Source organism: Molossus molossus, unplaced genomic scaffold (assembly GCF_014108415.1).
Source record: "Molossus molossus isolate mMolMol1 unplaced genomic scaffold, mMolMol1.p scaffold_m16_p_3, whole genome shotgun sequence".
NCBI classification, from domain to species: domain Eukaryota; kingdom Metazoa; phylum Chordata; class Mammalia; order Chiroptera; family Molossidae; genus Molossus; species Molossus molossus.
In genome coordinates, this window is record NW_023425366.1 from 105585530 (window position 1) to 105612144 (window position 26615).

A 26615-nucleotide genomic window follows, 5' to 3' on the forward strand; every position below is an offset into this window, starting at 1 on the left:
ATAGGTTCAAGATGGCAGGAAGAACCTTGAATGTTTTGCCAAACTTCTGTATCTAAACATGTTATCAGCTTTCTGAAATATGATTTGGTGGCTTCTTTCATGTCCCAACTCGGTTTTACCTCCTGCCTCCTTCTTGTGCATACTTTACATATGTAAAATGAGAGTTTTAAAAGTGACTGTCACAAGGGTAGTTATGAGGAGCAACATAATTCTCACCCAGTGCCTGGTACATAAACCCCATTATTAGCCTTTCGCAGGTGGAGAAATAAGGTTGGAAGGAGGAACAGCTGTAGAAAAGTCACTGGCCTAAAACTGGGGTGGCTTGATGTCAGTCCAATTCACTTCACCTCTTCTGGCCTCAGTTTCCTCATCTGTGAAATGAGGAAATCATTAAAATCCCTTCTGTATTATAATCCGATCATGCCTCCTTTTGCTATGTTCTTTCATTTCCTTAGAATCTGAAAAATCCTTCTAAAGTCGACTGATTTCAGTCCTCTGAGATAATTCCTACCCACCCAGGCTGTTGTGAAAATATGAAATAATGCATGAAGCATTTGCTCGCACAGAACCTGGAACATGGCAGGGGCTCTATAAATGTTGGTTGTACTCCCTAACACTATTATCCCCCCACCACCACCACGAGAATGTAAGCCCCAGGACAGCAGGGACCCCGTCAGTCCTGTTCACTTCTGTGTCCTGAGCACTCGGATTAGTGTTTGGCACACCTTGAATTGAATTGCATAAATAGTCAAAAGCGTCCTGCCCCTTCGAGGCTCCCTGGACAGTGTCCTCGAGGGTAGAATGAAAGCATCGTTAAGAACCTTTGCAGTCGTACACTGGCTCTTGCATCCCTCCCTTTCTGGAGTATGAGAGCCGAGTTGCAGTCCAGACCTCAGAATAACCCCAAAGCCACTTTGGGACTTGAGCCTGGGACCTGGGCCGGCCTCCGTTGCTATCCAGTGGCTCCGCCCCCGATCTTGGGAGATCCCGGCCCTGATTGGCTGGTCTTCTGGCTCCCTCTCCGGATGTGCCCGCCGCCGCCGCCATTGTGGGGCGCTGTACCCTTCGAAGGGTGCTCCTGCGGTGAGTTCCTTGGGCTCTGGCCCTTGCTTCTCGTTCTCTAGTCCCGGGAGCCCGGCGGGTCCGGGACTCCAGTCCGTGCCGGTGCAGGCGCCGGCATGTGGCTGTGGGAGGAACAGGGGGGCCTCCTGGGCCCCTTCTCCTTCCTACTGCTGCTGCTGCTGCTGCTGACACGCAGCCCCTTCAATGCCTGCCTCTCCACTGGCAGCCTCTACCTCCTTCTGCGTCTTTTCAGCTTTGAGCCTTTGCCCTCCCGCAGGGCCCTGCAGGTGCTCAAGCCCCGGGACCGCGTTTCCGCCATCGCCCACCGCGGCGGCAGCCACGACGCACCCGAGAACACGCTGGCGGCCATACGGCAGGTGAGCACCCCGGTGCCTCGCGCGCCTCCTGGGAGCTTGGACTTCTGCTTGTGTTTCCAAAGGTTCCCCAGTCTTCTCACGATAGCCTTCCCATTACTCCATTCGTCCTCCAGGAAGACATTGAAGTGGCCCTCGATCCCTTTGAAGTCTGGAAACTCTCCCGACTTCAAGTATTTATAGAATACAGCAAGTACTTGCATATTTGCTATGTACCAGGCACCGAGAAGATAGACATGAACAAGACAGAAAGGGTTCCTGCTTTCACAGAACTTGCATTGGAGTCAAGGTGACAGGCCTTAAACAAGTAAATACATAAACGAGACACTTTAAGAGAGCGAAGAATGCAATGAAGAAATAGAGTAATGGGATAAGGAATGACTGATAAGACCTCCACAAATGTAAGCGCTTTAGGCCAAGAATCAATAGATTAGATCACTTTGTGGCTCCCTCCTGCCTTGTGACCTTTGTATTATACTTGCCATTTCTTCTGCTTGGGATACTCTTCTCCCAGATTGTATGGTTGACTCCCTTTTATCATTATGGTCTCAGTTTAAATGTCATTCTTTTTTTTTTTTTATGAATTATTTATTTATTTTTTTGTTACAGATATTTTACCTTTTTACCCCATTGGCACCCCCCACCCCCCCCGCCCCATCCTGGCTTTGTTGTCCATGTCCATCGGTTATGCATACATGCATATAAGTTCCGTGATTTATCTCTTCCCACCCCCACCCCCTCTTCTGAGGGATGTCAGTCTGTGCCCTACTTCCATGTTTCTGGGTCTGCCGTATTCCTCAGACTGTTATGTTCATTATATTCCGTATATAAGTGAGATGATGTGGTATTTGTCTTTTTCTGCTTGGCTTCTTTCACTTAGGATAATACTTTCCAGGTCCCTCCATGTCGTCTCAAAGGATAAGAGATCTTTCTTTCTTACCGCTGCATAGTACTCCATTGTGTTTATGTACCACAGCTTTTTTATCCATTCGTCTACTGATGGACACTTGGGCTGTTTCCAGGTCTTAGCTATTGTAAATAGTGCTGCTATGAACATGGGGGTACATATATTCTTCCTGATTGGTGTTAAATGTCATCCTTAGAGAGGCCTTCTCCTGGCTGCCTTGTTTAGTTACCCCTACCTGCTTTAACCTTCATATTACTCTCTATTTTCTTTTTCAAAACATTTATCACTATCATAATTTACATGTAACATGTTTGTAGTCCGTTTCTCTCCACTAAAATGTAAGATCCACAATCCTTTTCTTTCTTGCTCACCACTCCTCACTGCTGATACATAGTAGGCACTTGATAAGAATTTGTTATCTGGAAAATGCAAATCAAAATCACAATGAAGTACTGATTAGAATGGCTATAATAAAAAACAAGTGTTGGTGAGGATATGGAGAAATTAGAACCTTTGTATACTACTGGTGGGAAAACAGTCTGGCAGTTCCTTAAGAGGTGAAACATAGAGTAACTGTATGATCCAGCAATTCCTAGTTATATACTCAAAAGAACTAAAATGTAAAAATTTGTGTATGAATGATCATAGTGTTACTCATAATGGTCAAAGAGTGGAACCAACATCCAGCCGGTGTGGTTCAGTTGGTTGAGCATTGTCCTGTGCACTACAAGGTTGCCAGTTTGATTCTTGGTCAGGGCACATGCCTGGGTTTCAGGCTCCATCCACAGTCAGGGCATATACAGAAGGCAACCAATCACTGTTTCTCACATCGATGTTTTTCTCTCTCTCTCTAAGCATGTCCTTGGGTGAGGATTTAAAAAAAAATGTGGGAACAACAAAAATGTTCATCAATTGAGAAATGGATAAATTAAACGTGAAAGGAATCAGTTTATTTACCCAGCCCTATTGGTTGCCTTGAGTGTTTATATTGCAAAATGACACTTGATATTAACATTGTTGATGTTTTTGTTAAGGCAGCTAAGAATGGAGCATCAGGTGTGGAGTTGGACATTGAGTTTACTTCTGACGGGATTCCTGTTTTAATGCATGATAACACAGTGGATAGGACGACAGATGGCACTGGTCGATTGTGTGATTTGACATTTGAAGAAATTAGGAAGCTTAATCCTGCAGCAAATCACAGATTAAGGTAAGTTATTGACTGTCACTTAAACACATCTTCAGCTTTTGTTGGAGATCACACATATTGGCACCTTCAAGTTACATCTTCTGCTCCAGAGAGTTTGTGTGTGTGTGTGTGTGTGTATGTGTGTGTTTTACTATGTACAGGTTTTCCAAGTAATAAGCAGGTGCCAGGAACAACAGAAATTGATGTTTTTCATCTTTTTCCACTGAGGCCAAATTTCGCCTTGAAATTGTTCTGAAGACAGTACTCTGTCTAGTCAATTACTTTGTACTGCCATGTAAATTATATATGTGTATATCTGAGCTAGTCCTATATCATGTTCCCCAAGAAAAAGTTCTATGATCAAATAAGATCAAACACTGTACTGTAGATGAACCCCCTGGGAAATAAATAGTCCATGTCAGTCAATTCTTACCTTTAATTTAGTGCTTCTCAAATGTATGTGACCATAGAACCCACACCCTTCCTACCATTAGTAGCTATAGACACCTTGGAATTGGTATACTGGGTAATAATATACTTTGAAATGTAGTTATTTAAATCCCTCTCCTCTTGTTTTTTCTTGGTAATACTGAAAAATGTGTGCTTACTGTTATTCGTGTCATATCAATTCTCTGGACAATGATGAGTACTCCTTGAGTACTGAGTATTCCACCCAGTGATTTATAGTCCTCCCTAAAAGATGATTCAAACTTCATTTTTCTAGGATCTGAAAGAAATTAAAAGTCAGTCAAAGGAAATCATGCTTTAGTCTAGGAAGAATATTGATAACACTAAAAAGTTCTGAGTCCAGGCTGCTGGGATTACTCTTTATTGTAGCAATCAGATATTTCATCACTCTGCACCATGAAAGGGAAAGGCTGGTTTTAATGTGAGTGACATTGCACATAAGATGTTTACTTAAAAAGCAATCAGGGTTTGGGGTCAGTTTTACTCTTAAAATCCTTTTAAGAAAGTGTGCTATCAAAGTTAGTATACCATCCTTATATCTTTAACATGACCAGTCTTTATTCCACAATTGGAATAGGTTATGTTTGCTTGAACACCAAATAGAGTAATTGGCTTGTGTTTAGGGACCATGTTATAGAAAAAATAGTTATTTTCTCTAGAATTACCCAGTGTGGTAAGATGGTCATCCTGTGAGGAGGGTGTGGAAGCCAAGACTGACCAAGGAATAGATTTACATCTCTCACTCCAGGGGATAGGCATTGAGTAGAGTGGCAAGCAGAATTGCCTGCACTGTTTAAATTATCTTTATCACTTCATTAAAGCCAAGATCTTACAGTTGAAGTAATACTGTTGAACTAGCATAAGTTAAATCATGTACACTGAAATTTTATGTGAGAAAAGTCAATTTCTTAATATATTAGGCGCTTAAATTCTTTTTATTTTTAATCCTCACCTGAGGACTTTTTCGCATTTATCTTCAGATAGAGTGGGAGGGAGAGAGGGGGAGGAAGAGAGAGAGAGAAACATCTGTGTGAGAGAGACACACTGAGAGGGTCGTGCCACCCACACGACCCCAACTAGGGCCAGGGACAAACTGCAACCAAGGTACATGCCCTTAGCAGGAACCGAACCCAGGACTCTCCAGTCCGCAGGCTGACGCTCTAACCACTGAGCCAAATAGGCCAGGGCTTAACTTCCTTTTTTTTTATCAGAAAATTATGTATTAGAAAATTATTTATTTTAAACAGTTGTACTTACATGAATGACAGTACAGTCAACAGATTGATATATTCCTAGGAATTTTCTTGGAGAGGTTCTGTTAGGGCAATTGCAATCTTAAAATCAAGTCTCTGAGTTTCCTAAGGTGGCATAGACTCTGCCCGTGGTGAGTAGAATTACTGATTATATTACTAATTCAGTGGAAATCGAGTGATTTCCTAAAAATTAAATGATTTTTGTTGTTGTTGCTGTTCTTTGGTCAAGAATATCTGTACTTTGGTTCAAGTCCAAATAGTAAATTATCCTTGGACTTTAGTGTGGTTAAGAAAGGAAGTTGGGGAAACACTCTTTCCTTTTGTTTGGGAGACATTTGTTAAATGTCTTTTCCACTAAACTTGTATGTTTTTCTTTTTCCTACAATGTACTATGCCTTTTCCCTCTCTCATAGGAATGATTTTCCTGATGAAAAAATCCCTACCCTGAGAGAAGCAGTTGCAGAGTCCCTAAACCATAACCTCACAATCTTCTTTGATGTCAAGGGCCATGCAAATAAGGTATTTAAACCATAGACTTCACTTTGTAAACAAGGCATTTTTAATTGCTAGTCATTTTTAAAACTATCTGTTTTACTATTTATTCTTCTTAAATTATTTTTATTACTTACAGTTGCTTAATGGAAATATACAATGCAAAAATCCACATCTATAAGGAAAACCGTAAATTATAGAATCTTTTAAACTTTTTAAACTTTGATGGAACCTTTTAACAACCCCCGATATTCTAAAACTAGCATAAAATATAAGAGTCAGGTTTCTCTTATTTGCCTAAAGCAATTGCCAAAGATATTAAATAAACAATAAAGAGGCACTTCTTAAACAGACCTTTCAAGTAACCTCATAAAAGGAATTCAGGAGTTGGATACAACCAGTTTCTTTTTTTCTTTTATCCTCACCTGAGGATATTTTTCCATTTTTTATTCAGATAGAGCGGGAGGGAGAGAGAGAGAGAAAGAGAAACATCGACGTGAAAGGGACACATCAAGTAGCCACCACCCGCACGACCCAACCAGGGCCGGGGACAAACTGCAGCCAAGGTACATGCCCTTAGCGGGAACCGAACCCGGGTCTCTGTGGACTGCAGGCTGGCGCTCTAACCGCTGAGCCAAACCAGCCAGGGCACGACCAGTTTCATTTGTCTGTTAAAGATCTTAGATGGAGCCCTGGCCGGTTTGTTCAGCGGTTAGAGCGTTGGCCCGGAGACCAATGAGTTGAGGGTTCAGTTCCAGTCAAGGGCACATACCTCGGTTGTGATTCGTCCCTGGCCTGGGTCGGGGTCGCGCTGGAGCCAACCAGTCGCCTCTCGTGTTGATATTTCTCTCTCTCCCCCTCCCTCTCACTTTATCTGAAGATAAATAGAAAAATATCCTCGGGTGAAGATTTAAAAAAAAAAAAGAAGGTCTTAGCCCTGGCCAGTTTGGCTCAGCGGTTAGAATGTCGGCCTGCGGTCCAGAGAGACCTGGGTTTGGTTCTGGCTAAGGGCATGTACCTTGGTTGCAGTTTGTCCCTGGCCCTGGTTGGTTGTGCGGGTGGCAACCACTCGATGTGTCCCTTTCACGTCGATGTTTCTCTCTCTCTCTCTCCGTCTCTCTCCCTCCCACTGTATGAACCAAAAAAAAAAAAAAAAAGGAAAAATGTCCTCAGGTGAGGATTAAAAAAAAATAAATAAAAGAAGGTCTTGGACAACTGTGGATGAAATTTAAAGCTTCTGGTAGCTAATAGGATATTTATCTTTTACACAGATTTTTCCCTTCTGTAGGATTTCTATCTCTTATGTATAGTTTTGTTACTCTATGATTTGAGTAGTTATATTTTTATCAGAAAATTACTATAATTTTTTTCAAATATGTATGACATTTCTAAGTAAAGTTTTGCTTATATTTTAGAGCATATACTTTTACTCAAAAACATATTGCAATGGAAAGCAGTGGGAAAATATGGTTCAGAGTACATTTGTTCTTATAACCAGCTTTTCAAGTACAAAAACTTTTTTTCCGCATCTAGACAACTTGCATATTTACCCCTAGCTAGCAATAGTTACTATCAGTAATGGCCGTCTACTGGTTTAGAATTCTGATGATGTCAGTTTTTTGTTTTGTTTTTAATCCTAACCCAAGGATTTTTTTTTTTTTTTTTTTTTTTTTTTATTAATCGTCAGAGCTAGAGGGAGAGAGGAAAAGAGGGAGAGGGAGAAACATTGACATGAGAGAGAGACGTCAATTGGTTACCACCCGCACAACCCCGACTGGGGCCAGGGACAAACCGCAACCAAGATACATGCCCTTGACCGAAATCGAACCCGGGACTCTGGTCCACAGGTGACACTCTTACCGCTAAGCCATACCACCCAGGGCTGATGATGTCAATTTAAAAAAATTAATCCCAGGATACAGTTGAAACCAATTGTTAAAATCTGAAATATAAGCCCAGCTGGTGTGGCTTAGTGGTTAAGTGTTGACCCACGCACCAAGAGGTCACTGGTTCGATTCTTGGTCAGGGCACTTGCCCAGGTTGTGGGCCAGATCCCCAGTGAGGAGCATGCAGGAGGCAGTCAGTCGATGTTCTCTCTCATCGATGTTTCTGTCTCTCCCTCTTTCTTCCTCTCGCTCTAAAAATCAATAAAGAAAAAAATTAAAAATCTGAAATATAAGTCTCTGTATTCTAACTTTAGTACAGTAAACTATTTTTAAAGAAAAAAGAGAATGGTGCTCTGGTTAATTTATTATTCTGCTAAATTGATAGTTCTAGGTTTTCCAGTTGGTTTGAATCACCAGGAATGCCAATTTAAAATGTGGGTTTTTGGGCTATACTGCCTAGAGAAGAAATTCTGAAAATATCTAGGGATCAAGGAACCTGTCTTTTTCATGAGCACTTCAGGTTTTGTTCATAATAAGGCCCGTGTCTGGGAACACTGATGTTTCACTGATGTTGTACTGACCTTTGTGCTTATTCTCTTAGAATAAGAGGGAGGTGGGGGCGGAGAAGAACAAATATATATTTTTAATCCAGCTATTTAAGCTTTCTGGTTGGGTGCTTAGCAGGCGGTTTGGGCCAGACTGGGTAGAACATAGTGATCCAGTTCACCAAAGTGGTGGTGGAAAGGAACAAAGTGTTGGCAGCAAATTGGAGACAGTGGAGCACAGGAACCGAGATTATAGATTTACTACAGTGTAGCCTCAACCTTGATAAGCTTCAGTTTCTTCATGGGCTAAATGGGAATAATTAAAGACACTACCACCTAGTGTTGTTGTGAGAACTAAATAAATAATGTCAGTGAAGAGTTACACACAGTGCATGTGGTAGTTCAAACAGCAAGAAGATAACTTGGGCACTATAGCTCACACTCTGTCACATGAATACTTTCTGTGTTTTCTGTTTTGGGATCCATCTTGTTGCTTATATTTGGTTATAGGTATGTGGGACTTTCCAAAACTTAGCAGTATTTCAAGAATTATGATTTAGCAGCCTTATATTCAATGGCTAAATCTATTAATTCACTAGAGGTTACAACATGTCAGTATTTTAATTCTATCACTTCTTTATTTATTAGCTGGACTACAAAAAGAAATTTCTGCTCACCTTGGGAAGAGTTGGGAAACTCCCAGCTCCCCAGTTCCTCCCGTGTTCCATTGCTTCTACCTTCAGGTTGATGATGGGTGACATTTCCTCTCGGTTCTCTGAACTGAGGAGATCTACCTTTTGTAGTTCCCAGGCTGATGTCTCATGCTTCAGCTAGGAAAAGCAGAGGGTATAAAAGGACTGTTCCTAGTGGCTAAACAAGGGTATAGGGAAAAGATACTAAAATTTTGCCTCCAGCCTCTACTGGCCTACAGTTTGCCATATTTTCCAAAAATACGACAAAAGGGATAAGCCTGTTAGCAAGACAGTAAAGCAGCAGTATCCCAACTTCTTTATCTGCTGTGGATGTGAATTCAAAATGTATCTCAATGGATAGTGGAATTTACTAGAACTCTTTTCATCATCCCTATATATTAGTAAACCTCTGATTTATTTGATAAGGTTGTACTTAATATATAGTGATTATTGCTTAAAACTATTACATTTTAATAGATTTTAAATACATGAATCTGTTCTGTTTTACAGGCTACTGATGCTCTAAAGAAAATATATATGGAGTTTCCTCAACTATACAATAATAGTATGGTCTGCTCTTTCTTGCCAGAAGTTATCTATAAGGTAAACTTCAGCATTTTTGTTGCATTCAATATTATATTAGTTGGTGGTGATCATAGCAGTGGGCTAAGTAAGCATAAGATGTATTGAATTGAACTGAATCAGTTAAGAAACTCCTCTTTTAAATTAACAAGAGAAGTTCAGGAAGCGGAATGGACTCATACCCCTATTTAAAATACCATAATTCCTTTTTAGCTCTCTTTTTTATGTTTATATGCTCATTCCGATTATTTTGGTAAATATCCTCAGAACAGAAAAAATTATGTAGTTCTATGTCTCACTGAGTAACAACAAAAACTCTCTCTTTTTATATATTGTTTTTATTGATTTCTTTAGAGAGAGAGGAAGGGAGAGAGAGATAGAAACATTGATGTGAGAGAGAAGCATCGATTGGCTGCCTCCTGTACCCCCCCTTCCACCAGGGATTGAGCCTGCAATCCCAGGCATGTGCCCTGACTGGGAATCAAACCGGGACCTTTCAGTCCATGGGATGACACCCAATTCACTGAGCCACACTGGCTGGGCAATAAAATATATCCTTTAAGAAAGAACTCTTAATTTCAGAGACTTTAAAATACGCATAAAAGTGGATGATAGTTCAGTGAGCCCTCTGACCATGATTCAGTTTCATCCATATACCCCTTATTTTCCCCAGTGTTATTTTGAAGCAAATCCCAGACATTATATAATTTTATCTATAAAAATTTCATTAAGTATCTTATTTTTTTAATCCACCCTAAGGATATGTTTAGAGAGAGGAGGTGGGGGAGAGAGAGAGAGAAAGGGAAACATCAATTGGTTGCCTCCTATAGGTTCCCTGACCGGGGATTGAACCCACAACCTAGGTATGTGCCAGGAACTGAACTCTACAATCTTTTGGTGTATGGGACTACACTACATCCAACTAACTGAGCCACCTGGCCAAGGCACATTAAGTATCTTTAAAAAATGATTCTTTTAAAAACGTAGCCACAATACTATTATTTCATCTGAAATCATTAACAATAAGTCTATAAGATCATCAAATATCAGTCAGTGTATACATTTTTATTTGTCTCAGAAACAGTACAGTTTTTGTTTTTTTTAATCCTCACCTGAGGATAGTTTTCTATTTTATCTTCAGATAGAGTGGGAGGGAGGGAGGGGGTAAGGGGGGGGGCATTGATGTAAGAGAGACACATCGACCCGTTGCCTCCCGAGGGACCCTGACCAGGGTCGGGGATAGAACTGCAACTGAGGTACCTGCCCTTGACTCTTCAGTCCGCAGGCTGACGCTCTAACTGCTAAGCCAAACTGACCAGGGCAAGTTTTTTTGTTTTTTACAAATTGCTAATTGAATCAAGACCCAGGTAAAGACTACCTGTTATAATTTTATTTTTTAAACATATCTTTATTGTTGAATGTATTACAGATGTCCCTCCTTTTTTCCCTATTGACCCCCCTCCTTCCATCCTCTCTTCTGCCTTTCCCCACACTATTGTCTGTGGCCATTGATTGTGCATGTAAGTTCTTGGGTTTATCTCTTCCTGCCCCCCTACTTCCCTCCTTCCCTTTGAGGTTCGTCAGTCTAACAATCAATTTGTACTGATCCCTTCACCTTTTTCACCTATTCCCCCATCTGGCAACCAACAAAATGTTCTCTGGACCTGTGAGTCTGTTTACCTGTTAATAATTTTAAATCTTAAACCTGTAAGTTTTCTTTCTTTTTTCCTCCCTTGTGATGTATTGAAGAAACCAGGTTGTCTTGTAGAGTTTACCTAAATCTGGATTTTGCTAATTAAGCCGTGACACAATTCAGCACATTCTTCTCCCCTGCATATTTCCTGTAAATTGGTAGTGAGAGTGAAAGGCTAGATCTAATTAGGTTCAGTTGTTCTTGGCAAGGTAATTTCAGGGGTTAGGGTATTTTTCTATCAGAAGGCATATAATGTCTGGTTGACTCTTATTGTGAGCAGCTGCTATTGATGCCAGTGGTCATTGTCTTAATTTACTAGGGGTTGCAAAATGTTAATATTTTAGTTCTGTAATTTCTTCATGTATTAACTAAAATTCTTCTATAAAAAGAAGTATTTAGTTGCCCAGTAGGCAAATAAATGCTTAATTTTTCCTTTAAAATACCAGTTTCCAAAATAATGAGTTGGTTCTATAGTATTCTTCAACAGTGACCAACAGAGCATACATTTAAAATTTTACGGTAAGAGTGTAGCCTGTTCACACGCAAACTGTCATGGAGATCAGTAGGGTCACAGGGCTTTCAGGTATTTGGATCAGTGTTTCCCCAATTACTTGGCCACAGAGGCCTTTAGAATGTGTGATATATTCTCCAGATGAGCATAGAACACAGACTGAAAGAATTCCGTCCACATTTCCACATTTCTCCTTTGCCCTCTTCCTAGCCTCTGCTCCCACTTTTTTCTTTTCTATTCTCTCTTCTCACATACTTCTCATCCCATTTTCCCACCCTGACCACTCTTTTTAGCCATTTGCTCTAGAAAGGATCAAAAGCTAACCGGCTTATCGTGAAATGATCTTAGATCCATCCTCATTGAGTTCTGATGATCTCTGGCCATAATTTAAATTGATATCCCATTGAAAGTTTTTTCTTGTGATGTTATTAAAAGTTGACCCTGAGATTATGATTTTTCTGATTTTAAAGGTAGACTTGCAGTTTGTTTAGGATTGTGAAGGATGTGTTCTTATTTATACTTATATTAAATGCTTTATCTATCACATTTTCTCAAAGGGTTTATGATAGAGTAATTATTTAGCAGACATGGGGGCTGGGTCCAACTATGACCCCCTTTCAGAATGAGTATATTGGCTAAATTTAAATAAGCTAGAGTGGATTTATGATAATTATTTCATTTTCCAAAATTCCTTTTCAGATGAGACAAACAGATCAGAATGTAGTAACGGCTTTAACTCACAGACCTTGGAGCCTTAGCCACTTGGCAGATGGGAAACCACGCTATGATAGTTTCTGGAGACAGTCCATATTTGTGGTCTTGGACATTTTGCTCGATTGGAGCATGCACAATATCTTGTGGTACCTGTGTGGAGTTTCAGCTTTCCTCATGCAAAAGGATTTTATATCCCCGTAAGTTGGAAAGTATTTTCTCTTCTGACACGTTTCTTGGAAGGAAGGATTAACAATGGACAGCCTGGATTGCTTCCCGCCCACAAAGCCCACCATACCTTCATTAAGTTGGAATGCCACTAGCTTCTTAGGTGGGAAGAGGTTAGGCATATTTTATTATTTCCAAACAAATTGAACAAATATTCTTAGTTTTAAGTGCATTTTATAGAAAATAATGAATTTACCAAACTGATGAGAGAGAAATTCCGTTTCCTTGTGATTGGCTCCCTTTGAAAACCAACATAGGATCCAGGTGAGAACCACAGTGGAGCTGTTCTGTGGATGCCTAATATTTCCCGTCTTTCCTCTCTTTCCCTCTACATTACAGGCCGTGTTCCTTTTTTTCCAAGAAACTTCTTATTCCCTAACGTGCTGGCAATCTCTGAATCTTTCCTTTAGCAATTTTATGGCTATGTATTTCAGCTGATTATAATTTAAATTTCATTATTTTAGGCATGTATGCATTTAATTCAACAAATATTTGGTTTATGTCTACAGTATTGCAAGGTATTATATTAAGAATCTGAAGATACTGTCGTAAACAAAGCCATGTTCTGTCCTCATGGAGTTTGTAGTCAAGTGGAAGAGAGAGATGCTAATCAAATATAAAACAGTAAATCACAGCTAAGATAAACACTTTGTAGGAAAGGATAGTGTGCATATATAAATTTACCTAGTCAGGGGAGTAGGGGCAAACATCCCCAAGAAAGAGACAACTAAGCTAAGGTCTGAAGGGTGAGTAGGAATTGAGGGGGGCGGGTGTGGAGATCATGTCAGAGGGAGAAACACATGCAAAAGTGTTACGACAGGAAGGAGACTGCTTCTTTTAAGGAATGGAAAGAAAATCAGTATTCTACAGCACTGAAAAGAAAGGGAGAGTGTGGTTTAAGATGAGGCCCAAGAAAGGTGGGGCTAAGCCAGGTATGCTTCCAATATGCCTTTTTGAAGGGTGTGGGGGGGGATTCTTGTTGTTGTTGTTAAACCTCACCAAGGATATTTCTCCATTGATTTTTAAATATAGTGGGAGGGAGGGAGAGAAACATCGATGTAAGAGATACACATCAATTGGTTGCCTCCCACACGACCCTGACCAGGGCCGGGGATCAAATCCACAACCCAAGTATGTGCCCTTGACCAGAGTAGAACCTGCGACCCTTAGGTCCGAGGGCAGATGCTCTAAGTACTGAGCCAAACCATCCAGGGCTGGTGAATGGGGGGGGTCGTTCTTTAGCAAACCACTTAAGTGTTTTAAGCTGGGTTTTATTAGAACCCCTCCCTCTGATTTCAGTCCTGAGGGCAGTTAAGAGGTTCTTTCTCAGCACTGTTAGTACTCAGTGAGTTCCATACTTAGTGACTAGTATAGATTCCTAAGCCAATTCCTGGTTATTGTTCTAACAGATTTGATTTTTCCTCTTTTTCCAGTCACTACTTAAAGAAGTGGTCAGCTAAAGGCATTCAGGTTGTTGGTTGGACTGTTAATACCTTTGATGAAAAACGTTACTACGAATCCCATCTTGGTTCCAGCTATGTCACCGACAGCATGTTGGAAGACTGTGCACCTCACTTATAGACTTTTCCCCAAGGGAGGAAACCACGGCTATATAGATTGCCTGCTGGCCTCATGCAGGAATATTGAAGAACCCTTGTGCTAGCCCGAGTCATGGGGGATCAGGTGGCCTACAGAAGCAATAGTTGGTAATTGTATTTTTACCCGAAACGAAGCAAAACCTGGTGTTGCCACCACGCTCCAAGGAATACCCGAGTTCAACACTGTTGCTCTTGAAAATCTGGGTCTGCAAAAAGGCACAAGGAGCCTCAGCCAGCTCCTGCCCAGACCTAGCTGAGATATACACCAAGACCCAGTGAGGATAAGCACAGATTGAGTTATGCAATTTGGGGGTGCAAATGCAAATGCATGGCAAATGCATGATCACTCAAAGTTGACATTTTAAAATGACACATTTATGTAATTATTTAAAATATTTGTATTTGACTACATTATCAATGTACTATAGATGTCAAACTTGTGACCATACTAATAAAATCATTAAAAGGAGCACTAAGGGAAAACTGCGTATCAAGCATCAAATCCTAGGACATAAGGAATTTAGGGAAGCTGCTGTCAGCAATCCAGTGACCAGGGCAACAGCTTCAGTGTGAGCAAGTGTCAGGGAAGTCTTGACACCAGCCTGAGGGATTGTTTGTGGTATCTTGAAATAAGAACTATAGACCACTAGGTGGCAGAGTTTCACTCTTTGAGGCTACTCTACAAGTGATGATGAGGCAATTCAGGGACATCTAGTCTTATCCTCATTTTACACCAGAAAATTAAAGCCTGTGAAAGGGAAGGGTTTTCCTCAGAAATGACACAACTGGTGACATAGCAGAACCTGATCTTATGATAACAAATTTATTGTTAACTGTTTGCCAGGAACTTTAGTAGTTCAATATATTATCTTAATTCAGTCTCACAAAAATCTTAGAGGTATTTGCTTTTTACTGATGAGGAAACTGAGGCACTGAAAGTGAGTCACTTACTCAAGGTCTCCAGTTTCTTGGGGCACTTGGGGTTCAAACCCAGGTTGGCCTGCCTCAGAGACCCTGATCTTAATCCCCTTGTCTGCCTTTATGACGCCCTTGATTCCCAGCTCCTTCCCACAGAAGCTTCTGGAGGGGCTTATTGTGAATTTAAATTTAGGAATTGTGAACTGAAATTTAAAAATTGCAAAGCTGTCTTTCTCCTCTAGATGCCCCCCTCCTTCCTTACCGCCCCTTCTGTAGCCTTGATCACAGGCCCCAGCTCAGTCACGACTTCCCTCCGGAGTCACAGTGGGTCACCAGCCTCACGCTGGCAGCAGGCAGGCCGCCGGTCCACACAGCTTGATGGTCGTGAGAAGCAGACTGATTTTTGCCACAGTGGGTGTTGGCAGGGACATGCATATGGGGTTTGGGATCATTTTCAATCATTTACAAAAAATTTTCTTGAATTTTAAAATTAACAATAGGATAAAGACTTATTCAATAAATGGAACATAACTAAACTGCATGTATTTCCGTGTCACATTATGACTGGAATGATGAGAACTTTTAGCCTCCAGAACTGTGAGAAAATAAATCTGTGTTGTTTAAGCCACTCAGTCCATGTTCTTTGGTTTTGACAGCCCTAGGAAACATACATCCTCTATCTCAAGACCAAGTGTTAAGCATCCTCACATCCAAATATGTGTGTGAGGCCTGCAGACTAGATCTTTCTGTTGTGTTTTTACCTCCAGGAGAAGCAGGGGCTTTACAGAAGTAAAGGCGAGATGGAGGTGAATGGAGATATAAACCCTTAGCATATGGCGAGTCAGCAAAAATGACGCCTTCGGAGGGAGTTCACATTTTGATGTAGAAGCCAGAAAAACAAATGGCATTTAGATGACGGAGGAAAAATCCCTTCAAACATCAATTCCACAGGCTGCCTTCACTGACCCCATAGACAGGTTGTATTCCAATTGACCCATGACTTTTCCATCACAGCACCTATCATAATTATTGTTTATTAAGTTACTGTCTAAGTTAACCTGCCAGACAATAAGCATATGAGGGCAGAGACTGTCTTGACTTGTTCACCGCTTGGCGCATATTTGTGAAATGAATGAATGAAAGGGGATGAATAGTACTAGCCACCACTAGCAAAGATGGTAGCAAAAGAAATTAATTCAGTTGATGAAATGAATTAATGAATAAGTGAAAAAGTGAATCCATGACAATACAGATTGGATGTTGGTTTAAAAATGTATCTTATATGTTTTCTAAATTCAGTTCCAATTAGATTTCATGACAGTGATTACTCAAAAGGAGACTCCCCCACCTCGAGTAATTTGGTAATTGCACCTTTCTGCTGGACCCTTCAGTTTTAAGTACAGTCGCAGGCCTTGTGAATCATTTGGCAACTGTGCACAACAATGCTATATATGTGTGTATGCATAGGTATATATACACAAACATACGTATTCATTCCATACATATATTCCGTGTGTATGTGTATTCCATTCATACCACTGGTCTCATTTGGTTCAACATAAGACTTTGATGGTCACATATAAAACCTCACAGGCAGAGTCCCAGTCCACATCCCCCACCCAGTCCAACCCCAAAACTCATGTACTTGATATGCAACAAAGTTCATAGATGAGACCACTGGTTGTATTTCACTTCTGGGTAACATGGGGCTATTTTTAGTTCAAAGTCATGAACAAATGCAGGTCCCCCACAATTCAGAGGCATCACATCCCTGACAGAGGATCGCATTTTTATTCAGGCTGGACCACTTGTCTTAGCACCACTTTCCAAACCTTTGCCAGGTCTAGGAGGTCTGGGAGGAGAGATTTCTGAGGACCAATAATTCATATGCACATCTCTTAAAATACATCATTCCCATGTTATCTCTTCTCGGGTTTTTGTGAACTAGTTAAAATACAAGAGTCTTTATTAGAAAACCCCAAGTATTTTATCTTAAAAAAATCAGCAATTCAAGTGTAAAATACCAGCAGGGAATGGCCAATTTTACTTCAGGATTTACATTGTGGTCAGTTTCCACTCCTGGCAAAAGGCTTGAATTCCATTCTCAGAAGCTCCGAAAGGCTGAGGTGTCATAGAAGAAGTTGTTCCATCTTTACCTCCTTTTCTTATGTATTGGTGTCTGGCTACCACATCATTAGGCGTTTGGATTATTTTCTTGAACTGACCGCCTAAATCGCAGCTCTGGGTTTGACACAGGAAAGAGAAGTTAGCACAGACACACATTGCCCCATCTCTCCCAGGAAAGGTCGGATTGGCCTTCAAGACTGCTCAGCTGCTGATGCCTTCCTTGCCTCCTCCTTTCGAGTTTCTTCAGTTCTGCCCCTTGAACGCTCATCATTGGATGCCGTCAGTAAATGCTGCCCCCCAAACGATGAATTAGCTGGTTGGTTTGTTTCCTTCCCCAACATTCATTTCCCTTCTGGCATCAGCCACAGATTTTCTTTGAGAAACTCTTCCCCAATCTCAGTCCCTGTGGTTTGTATGGTTGTTTTATCTGTCTCTACAGATGAGGCCTGTGACTCAGATCTGGCCAATTGATAGGAGATAGAAGAAGCTGATAAAGCTGTCTTGCAATTATTAGGAAGAGCCTATTGAGAAAGGAGCTAACATGGAAAAGAACTGAACAGAAAGAAACCAGGTTCTTATGGCATATTGTGAGCCCTAGCTTTTAAAGCAAGAATTATTCTTGGATTTTTGCTAAAGCCACTTTGGGTCAGTTCTTGCAATTCCGATCCTCTACCTTGGGGTATGTCATCTAAATAAGTGAGATGTTCTTCAGTGCCAGTTCGGTTACTCACCACGAGCACCTTCATATTCCCTGACGTGCAAAGGGTCTGGTTCCTGAAAAAGAAGAAAACAGGCAGCCTCATTGCTGGAAGATAATGTAGAGCCCAGGACCTGTGGCATCATTGGGAAGATTTATGGGCCCCCATCATTTTCTTTCTTTTTTTGTTTTGTTAATCCTCACCTGCGGATATTTTTCCATTGATTTTTTTTAGATAGAATGGAAGGGAGGGAGCGGCGGAGGAAGAGAGAGAGAGAAACATCAATGTGAGAGAGACACATCCATTGTCTGCCTCCTGCATGACCCCGACCAGGGCTCAGGATTAAACCAGCAACCCAGGTACATGCCCTTGACTGCAATCAAAGCTGTGACCCTTTGGTTGGTGGGCTGATGATGAGTTCCCATAATTTTAAAACTTAAGAGGTAACAAACTAAGGACAAGGCTCAACCATAAAATCATGAAACATGTTTTGTTCTGTTTTTTAGGGACTATGATTCCACTGATTTTTTCATTCATTTCACAGAGTATTTACAACATGCCAGGTAACAGATTAGAACTTGGGGCTGCAAGGGTATAGACATGCTCTCTGCCTTCATAGGTTTTAAAGTTGAGTTTCTAGATCCCTGAATGGTGCCAATAGTATGAACTACACAGATAATAAATGACACAGCAGTCTCTTCTGACAAGATCATAACTTCCAAAACTAGTGGCATTTGAATTAAGGTGGGTTTACTGTTTGTGTGTATTTTCCAGGACACCGGGGAAGCATGGGATCTGGAATCAGGTTCTAGGCATCTCTTACACCCTCCTGGTAAGAATGAAATTGGTAAAATCTTTTTAAAACAGTGATATGCCAATATCTATTAACATTATCATGTGGATGTCCTGTGGCTGAAATACTCGCATAAAATAATTATAACAAAAATGTTCAGTCACACACAGTTTTTAGTCTTAAAAAAAACCCAAAAACCCCAAAAAACATGGGAACGACCCAAATATCCAAATATGTACAGACTGAAACAATGTCTGAGATATTCAGTGGGGAGTAGTTTTGATACATGTGTATAGTATAGCCCCACTTTTGTAAAAATTAGAAAACGTTAGATGCATGTATGTTTGCAGATGCCGGGGGGAAGATCTGGAAGAATATACTGAAGCATTATTACAGTGGGGTAAGATTTCTGGGCACTTTTCCTCTCAGTGGGATTTACTTTTCTGTGTCTGGGTTACAGAAACAATGGATGCAAGTTTCATGAGGGCAGCTCCTTTGTTGTGTTCATTATAATAACCCAGCACCTAGAACAAGGCCAGGAAAGTGCTGAATGAATGAATATTATTTTTTAAATAAAAAATGCAGAAATGTCTAAACATCGAAAGTGAAGTGTCCTTATATGATTCTAGTGCCGATGCCCTTTTCACAGGGAGACAAGTAGGTGTCACAGGGATTCCCAGGGGGCCTCCAGCCTCACCTCCACGTCACTCCTTTCCAGTGTGAACGAGCTGGGGTTTGCTCTCTTCTCTGTATCCTGCAGCTTCGTCAACTTTTCTATCAGGAACATTTTATCTTTGCCCTCCTGCCGAGGAGAAAAATGAAAACAAAGACATAGAGGATGAATGATAGTGTGGGATTGAGAACAAATGAAGAAAAGGTTTATTTTTAGGCAGGGGGGGTTCATTGGATGGATACTGCTGCCATGTTATCTCTCTCTTTTTTTTTTTATCCTCACCCGAGGACATTTTTCCATTTTTTGTTCAGGTAGAGTGGGAGGGAGAGAGAGAAACAGAGAGAGAGAGAGAAACATCGATGTGAAAGGAACACATGGAGTGGCTGCCACCCACACGACCGACCAGGGCCGGGGACAATGCCATGTTATCTCTTGATGAAAGAAAAGAAACATTTCATAGCAAAGCCAAATTATCCTCGAAAGCAATTCCCCAAGCAGGCTTGCATGGCAGCCTTCTCCAGCCTGGTTGCTAGAGGCAACTTTCATGCCACTGTCTGAAAGCCCAGCACAGATGATTTATTATCTCCCCCTTCTTGGCATTCCCTCTGCCCCAGAACCTTGTCTGGGCAGCCAGCACTGCCTGGGTCTGTCCTGTCCTCCCACTGAGAATGTCAAAGCTTTTTTCCCTTTCTTTTTATTTAGTATTGACTTTAGTCAGGCTAACAAAGCGTGGACCTACTGATTACTCTTAACATCACACAAAGAAAAGACAATCACCTTTCCTATCTCAAATGCCATAAGAAGTACAGAGCATCATCTAGGAAGCATTCTGGCTGGAGGTCTCTACATCTCACCACCAGTTTACAGGAAATAGAAAGTAAAAGGAAACATGCCAAATACCACCACAGGTTGGAAATCAGATCTATCCAGAATGTGGGACCTGGTTTCTTCAACAATAAATGGCAGGAGAAGAGAGGAGGAGTGAGCAGTTATAGATTGAGATACCAACCCAATGCAACATGTGGTACTTTTTCTTTCTTTCTTTTAAAATTTATTCTTGACTTTATTACAGATGTCCCTCATTTTCCCCCTCTCCTTGGTCTCCCTCCACCCTGACCCTGCCTGTCCTAGGCGTTCACCACATTATTGTCTATGTCCATGGACTACACATGTATATTCTTTGGTTGATCTCTTCCTGTCCTCCCCTCCGTCCTCGCCTCTGAGATCTGTCAGTCTGTTAATGTGGCACTTTTTCAGATCCTGATTTGAGCAACTCTACTGTAAAAAGACACTTAATGGGACAGTTGGAGAAATCTAACCATTGACTAGATACTGAATGATAGTAAGGAATTATTGAGTTTTCTTTTAGGTGTAATGATTGGTATCATGGTTATTATTTTTCAATCTGTATGTCTCACCCTGGCCAGTATAGCTCTGTTGGTTGGAGCATCATCCCCTACCCAAAAGGTGTGGGTTCGATTCCCAGTTGAGGCACATACAACGTTTCTGTCTCTCTCTCTCTCTCTCTCCCCCGCAAATCAATAAAAAGATTTTAAAAAATCTGTATATCTTAGGCATACAGAAGTTTTTACAGATAAAATGGTGTAACATCTAGGATTTTCTTTAAAATAACCCAGAGCCCTGGCCAGTTTGGCTCAGCAGTTGGAGTGTCGGCCTGCGGACCAGAGAGTCCTAGGTTTGGTTCCCGCTAGGGGCACGTACCAAAAACAAGAATAAATAAAATAAAATAACCCAGAGACGTACAGTGAAAATATAGTGGCTATATGAAATAAGAATATACAATTGTTGATGGCATTCGGGGTGGGTGGTGGGCAGGTGGTAGTTTATTGTACAATTCTGTTTTGGAATATGTTTGAACATTTCCATTATAAAATGTTTTAAAAGGCTGGGGAGGACACAGATGGGTCCAGTAGAACTTACATTAATTATCTGTTCATGGAGCAGTCTGATCATAATCTTCCTTCCCTCTGTGATCTGCCAGTAAAGATACGTGATGATTCTGGAAGAGAAGAAAAGAAAGAATGGCAGACGCTTTTGCCAGTGTTTTGCAGGCTCAGAAGTACAGTTGGGTGCAAAGGAACTGGAATATTTGCTTGAAAATGGATTTTGGCCCAAATGTGCTCCTGAAAAGGTTGTGTCTGGTTGAGTTACAGGTTGAATATGTTTATAGCAATGGCTGCCCCCATTCTGCACATGGACCCACCTGATGGCAAAAAGACTCACGCCATGGCCCCTCCTCAGATCAATTAATTGAGCTTCTCTGGATGTGGGGCCAGACATCAGTATTAAAAATGTACATGATTCTAATGTGCAGTGAGAATTTACGAATCTGGACAGTGCTATTCAAACTTCAACGTGATACAAATTTCCTGGGAATTTGTTAAAATGCAGGTGCTGATTCTGCAGGTCTGGGGGAGGGCTGGAAATTCTGCATTTCTTACAAGCTTCCCAGTGAATTAGAAGGTTGAAGGAGCAAGACACTAGAAGAGCTGTGCATATGAAGGAGGCCAATGGCAACCTAGTGTTGGGGAGGGAGGGCCTGAGAGCCATGTAGGTGTCTCTCTCCATGAGGACCTGCAATCTCAAACACCATCAGGGCTGGGCTTCCAAGAGGGACCAGCCATTACTCAGCCAACCAAGTATTCAGGCAGGATCACAGGCCCAGTCTCGGCAGATCTACTTTTTCACAAGAAGTCAGAAGTTGATCTTTTTCTATTTGGAAATGAAAATACACTATCCTGTGTATCAATAATGCTCAATCCATTTTAATATGTCACAGTCTAAGAAAGAATCACACATATTATTATTGTCCTAAGCATTCTCATATCCATTTATTTTCATGTTATCTCTTAGGGGGAGATCAGGTATTGCTTTCTTCATAAAACAAACAATAACAAACAAACAATAACCCCTAAGATAATATTAAATATTTTTAAAAAAACCAAAAAACTTAAGGGCAGCTCTGGCTGGTTTGGGTCAGCAGTTTGAACATCAGCCCGAGGACAGAAGGGTTGAGGTTTGGATTCCCTGCCAAGGACAGGTACCTGGGTTGCAGGTTCAATCTCTGGCCCCAGTTGGGGTCCTGCAGGAGGTAGCCGATTGATGTGTCTCTCTCACATGGATGTTTCTCTTTCTCTTTCTCTTTCTCTCTCTCTCTCTCTCTCTCTCTCTCTCTCCCCCTCCCTCCCACTCTATCTAAAAAAAAATCAGTGGAAAAGTATCCTTGGGTGAGGATTAACAATAACAACAACAACAAACCCCCAAAACCTTAAGGGCAGACTCAGGATCATCCAGAATACCGAGCTGTGCTGTAGCCCTTTGCGTTCCCACCAAACAACCCTGTGGTTGCCCACATGCTGTGTTAGTAAAGTGCTTCCAAAGGTGCCCCACTTACAATACAATAAGGGTGAGGATGAAAAAGAAGTGCACACTTCCGATGAGGTTCCGGTAGATCCAAACCACCCACAGGTAGCCGGGCCTTTTACTCAGGGTGTCGATCCAGCTGTAAATGGAGTGAATGAAGAAGGGCAGCCCTCGAAATGGGCCACAGTCAGCTGATGGTTTCAATCTGGTAAAACAAGGGACAGAAGAACATCTGTAGTGTGAGGCTCTGGTCTAGTTTGTTCTACAATCAGGGTGTCCTTTCTGGGTTCTGAAACCAGCAAGTCTTGCATGCTCTACCCACACCCCCCTTCCAAAGAAAACCCCCCTTCTTCCAGCCTCAGCTGGTATATTTTGAACTCATGACCCACACTCTGAGGACCAGCTCTCAGACAGGAATATCACCTGATCCAACAGTAGTCAATCCAAAGAGCAGGCAGTAGCTTCTGTGGTACCCTGGCTCAAAGAAATGAATTGGGGCAACCAGATTCTCCTCCTTGGGAATTAAGAAATATGAAGAGGGGACCCTGTAATCTATGGAACCTTAAGTGGTGGAAGTGATGGCCATGTGCAGTCAGTTGTTATGAACAAGCAGAAACTAGAGGGCAAAAGGAACTGGTTAGGAGGAGACACAAAACAGAGTAGCAAGGACATCGTGAAACACAGTAGCCTGCCCTGAAGCCACTTGAGTTGCCATTGGTTCCAGTTCCACATGTCTCCTAAAAGTGAACTCTTCATTCATTCATTCATTCATTCATTCATTCATTCATTCATTCATTCAAGGTTTATTGCACTTGTACCAGGCACTGTGCTAGATACTAAGCACTGGAGAACCATAGTAAACAAGACAGACATAGGACCTGCCCTCTGAGATTTATGTTCTAGTGGGAAAGGTGGGCAACCAATGAGTAAATAATTAAAGATTCAAACAAAGGCATTTCTGACTGTGAGCTATGGGATGAAGAAAAGAAACTGGCCAGAGAAAGTAGAGGTGGAGCTGACAGTAGACAAAGATGGTCGTGAAGGTCAGACCTTGGAGATGACTTTCGAACCAAGAACCAGAGGGAGGAAAGAGGGCCCCCAAGCAAAGGGAGTGGGGAGAGCTCTTCACAGAGAGCCCCCTGTTCCCTGTGGGGAGGGGCTCGCAGAGTCTCAGCAATGGAGCAAGAGCTGTGGGGCCAACGGAAGATGGAGCCAATGGGGGTGAAGTTGGAGAGGTAGGAGAGAGCCCGATCAGACAGAGCCTTTGGGTTCATTTGGATGCAGTTCTGTTCTCCAGGTGAAGGGACGGTCTTCCCATTCTGGGGAAAGTAAGGAAGCTGTGCCAGTCATGAGAGTGGACACTTAGCTCAGACATTAGTTGTAGTGTCTTGGTTGGCAAGGGAATTTGGGATTAAAAACTGCATTAAGTGTGTCTCTTTACTCTGATGTTTTGGCATCTAGGGCCTTACTGATCCTGTAGAGACTGCCCTTCCCAGGGCTAGCCTACAAAGGGAGTCTTTCACACGCAAACCGACCAATCCAAAGCCTGCACCCCACACCCAGCTCCTCCATCAAGCTCTCACACCTTGGGTCACTATTCTCCTGCCCTATTCACCCCAGGGCCAGGTATCTGGCAACTCCAGACAACCCAGTGCCCCAGAGCCCGCTGGAATGATTCACTAGCCAAGTCCTCCATCTGCTCGCCCTGCCTCACCATTCCTTCCCCATGGAAACCACAACAAAGGCTCGTGCCCACCCTTTCCCATTGCTCCTTCTGCCTCCTGAACACTGGTCCCTTCCCATGTGCCCGCTCCACCCTTTGTGGTGTGGTGTGCCCCCTTTTTTGAGGATCTGTGGGTATAACAAATTATCTTTTCAGTGGTCATCTCCTGATCTGTTGGCCTCATCACATCGGAATAATAATGAAACCTACCTTTTAAAACACCCGCCCACCCCAGCTCTAAGACCTCATCCCAAGGCTGCCATCTCCTACCTCCAGATCGTGGTGGCCAGGGTGCACAGGACCCCAGTGAAGGACGGGAAAAAGAGCAAGAAGATGAAGAAAGTCATCATCTGTGAGGCCCGCCAGGCTTTGCTTGGAGGCTGGAAATTCATCATCAGGCTGATCTGAAGAGGGAGAAATAGCCACATGTCACCTGTGCGCAGGCTGGAGGGACCCCAGCCAGACACCGGCTTCCTGGTGCCCTCCCAGCTCCGCTCTTCACACCCTCACTCCCAGTTCCAACCACCACTGGGTCACATGTGACTGAGTCAAGCGGATTAATTCCAACTTCAGATGACTTACATTTTTGACGTAAAACATGATGAAAAGAGTAATCATTTGGATAAAGGGCAGCAGAGGGCAGAAGAAGGTTCCAATCCTGTGAGGGAGACAGGGTGAGTGTTAGAGATCAGGGGAGACACAGGGTTGTGGAGGAAAGGGTAAGGGTGTTATGGGCTATGTTGTGTCCCTCAAAAATCCATACATTCAAGTCCTAACCCTAGTACTTCAGAATTTGACTGTATTTGGAGATAGGGCCTTTAAAGAGGCAATAAAGGTAAAATGAGGTCTCTAGAGTGAGTCCCAATCCAATCCTCTGAAAGAAGAGATTAGGACACAGGACACAGGGAGACCTTGTGAATACACAGTCTTCCATGAGCCAAGGAGAAAGGCCTCCGAAGAAACCAACCCTGCGGACACTGTGATCTTGGACTTCCAGCCTCCAGAACTGTGAGGAAAAAAAATGTGTGCTGTTTAAGCCCCCTGGTCTGGATTTCTTTGTTATGACAGCCTAATAAAGTAACACAGAAGGAGATTGCTTCTATCCCTACCAACCAGGCAAATTCCCACCATACCCAGTGTCCATAGCTGTTCTCTTCCCAGCTCCGGAAAAGAGATTCTGCAGAGAACCCCCGCCCCCATCCCAATACACAGCCACCAAACCACCAGATGTCCGAGGGGAGAGCCTCTAGCCTAGGTGCCCCAGATGTGGAACTTGTACCCCCTCCCCCACGGCCTTCCAGAAAGTCTGAGGCCCTGCAGGGACAGACATGAAACTACACTGAGTTAAGGGAGAGAGCATTCCCTCTTCAACCCTCCTGACAGCTCCAGAGCTCAAAAGAAAGCTCAGTTTGGTGCTAGAATTTCTTTAACTCCTAACACTTGCCAAGTCCCATTTTGCTGGAAAAGGGAGCAGGCTTTAGGCTGAGAGCCCGGCGGACAGCAGCATTGAGCTAGAAGTGAATGACTGCTTGTGTTGAGGTTGATTTTATTTTTCAAGTTACTTGCAGTTTCTGTCAAATGACCCTGGTTTACCATTTATAATTGTAAAACAAATACTTCTTTAAAAGTGTATTTACACTTTAAAAAGGCAAATGTTTTAAAAAATAATATTAAATGAAAAACAGTGCAGGTGATGTGTGGATATGCCAATAATGGGCAGGCTGGTGTACCAAAGACTGAAGTTTGGGAAACACTTTCCTCACCTTACCTCTACCATCATCCCTATTATTACTCAATTTCTGTCATTATATTATCTCTTATTATTATTCTTAGTTTTATTTTTTAAAGAATGTTTATGGGCCGGCTGGTGTGGCTCAGTGGATTGAGCATCGTCCCATGGCTGGGAGATCCCAGTTCTGTTGATTCCTGGTCAGGGCACATGCCCGGGTTTTGGGCTTGATCCTCAGTAGGGGGCGTGCAGGAGGCAGCTAGCTGATCCACGTGTCTCTCTCACATGGATGTTTCTATCTTTCTCTTCTTCTCTCTCCTAAAAAATCAATAAAAACATATTTTTTTTAAAAAGATTTTTTGTGAGTTTATTTGAGCCA

General features: G+C 42.1%; 2 protein-coding genes across 4 annotated transcripts in view; one reads left to right on the forward strand and one right to left on the reverse strand.

The window, feature by feature from the left end:
• Positions 1–1046: 1046 nt before the first annotated feature.
• GDE1 (glycerophosphodiester phosphodiesterase 1) lies at positions 1047–16065 on the forward strand. Of its 3 annotated transcripts, XR_004961674.1 has the most exons (7): positions 1047–1439; positions 3378–3553; positions 5667–5772; positions 9379–9471; positions 12354–12565; positions 14027–14299; positions 15877–16065. XR_004961674.1 is itself a non-coding variant. In XM_036279795.1 (6 exons), exons 1-6 carry the CDS (start codon positions 1179–1181, stop codon positions 14172–14174), a joined length of 996 nt encoding a protein of 331 aa, XP_036135688.1. In that variant the 5' UTR covers positions 1047–1178; the 3' UTR covers positions 14175–14660. The 3 variants fall into 3 exon arrangements, 2 of the variants coding, with proteins under 2 accessions (XP_036135688.1, XP_036135689.1); XM_036279795.1 differs by lacking the exon at positions 15877–16065 and having other exon boundaries at positions 14027–14660; XM_036279796.1 differs by lacking the exon at positions 15877–16065 and having other exon boundaries at positions 1059–1439; positions 3382–3553; positions 14027–15713.
• Positions 16066–16788: 723 nt separating this feature from the next.
• The window catches only part of TMC5 (transmembrane channel like 5), a 43247-nt gene continuing 33420 nt past the window's right edge, over positions 16789–26615 (reverse strand). Inside the window, exons 16-22 of the mRNA XM_036279794.1 lie at positions 25090–25165; positions 24778–24911; positions 22816–22989; positions 21342–21420; positions 19425–19529; positions 17968–18010; positions 16789–17350 (exon numbers count right to left, since the gene is read on the reverse strand). Of these exons, the coding sequence (XP_036135687.1) occupies positions 17304–17350; positions 17968–18010; positions 19425–19529; positions 21342–21420; positions 22816–22989; positions 24778–24911; positions 25090–25165 (658 nt within the window). The 3' untranslated portion in view covers positions 16789–17303. The remainder of the gene's footprint in view (positions 17351–17967; positions 18011–19424; positions 19530–21341; positions 21421–22815; positions 22990–24777; positions 24912–25089; positions 25166–26615) is intronic.

Bases quoted from the DNA above. Each gene is read 5' to 3' on its own strand.
- GDE1 (XM_036279795.1), top strand. From the start codon at position 1,179: ATGTGGCTGTGGGAGGAACAGGGGGGCCTCCTGGGCCCCTTCTCCTTC. The intron at 1,440-3,377 runs GTGAGCACCCCG...GTTTTTGTTAAG, and splicing joins CGCTGGCGGCCATACGGCAG to GCAGCTAAGAATGGAGCATC. The intron at 12,566-14,026 runs GTAAGTTGGAAA...CTCTTTTTCCAG, and splicing joins CAAAAGGATTTTATATCCCC to TCACTACTTAAAGAAGTGGT.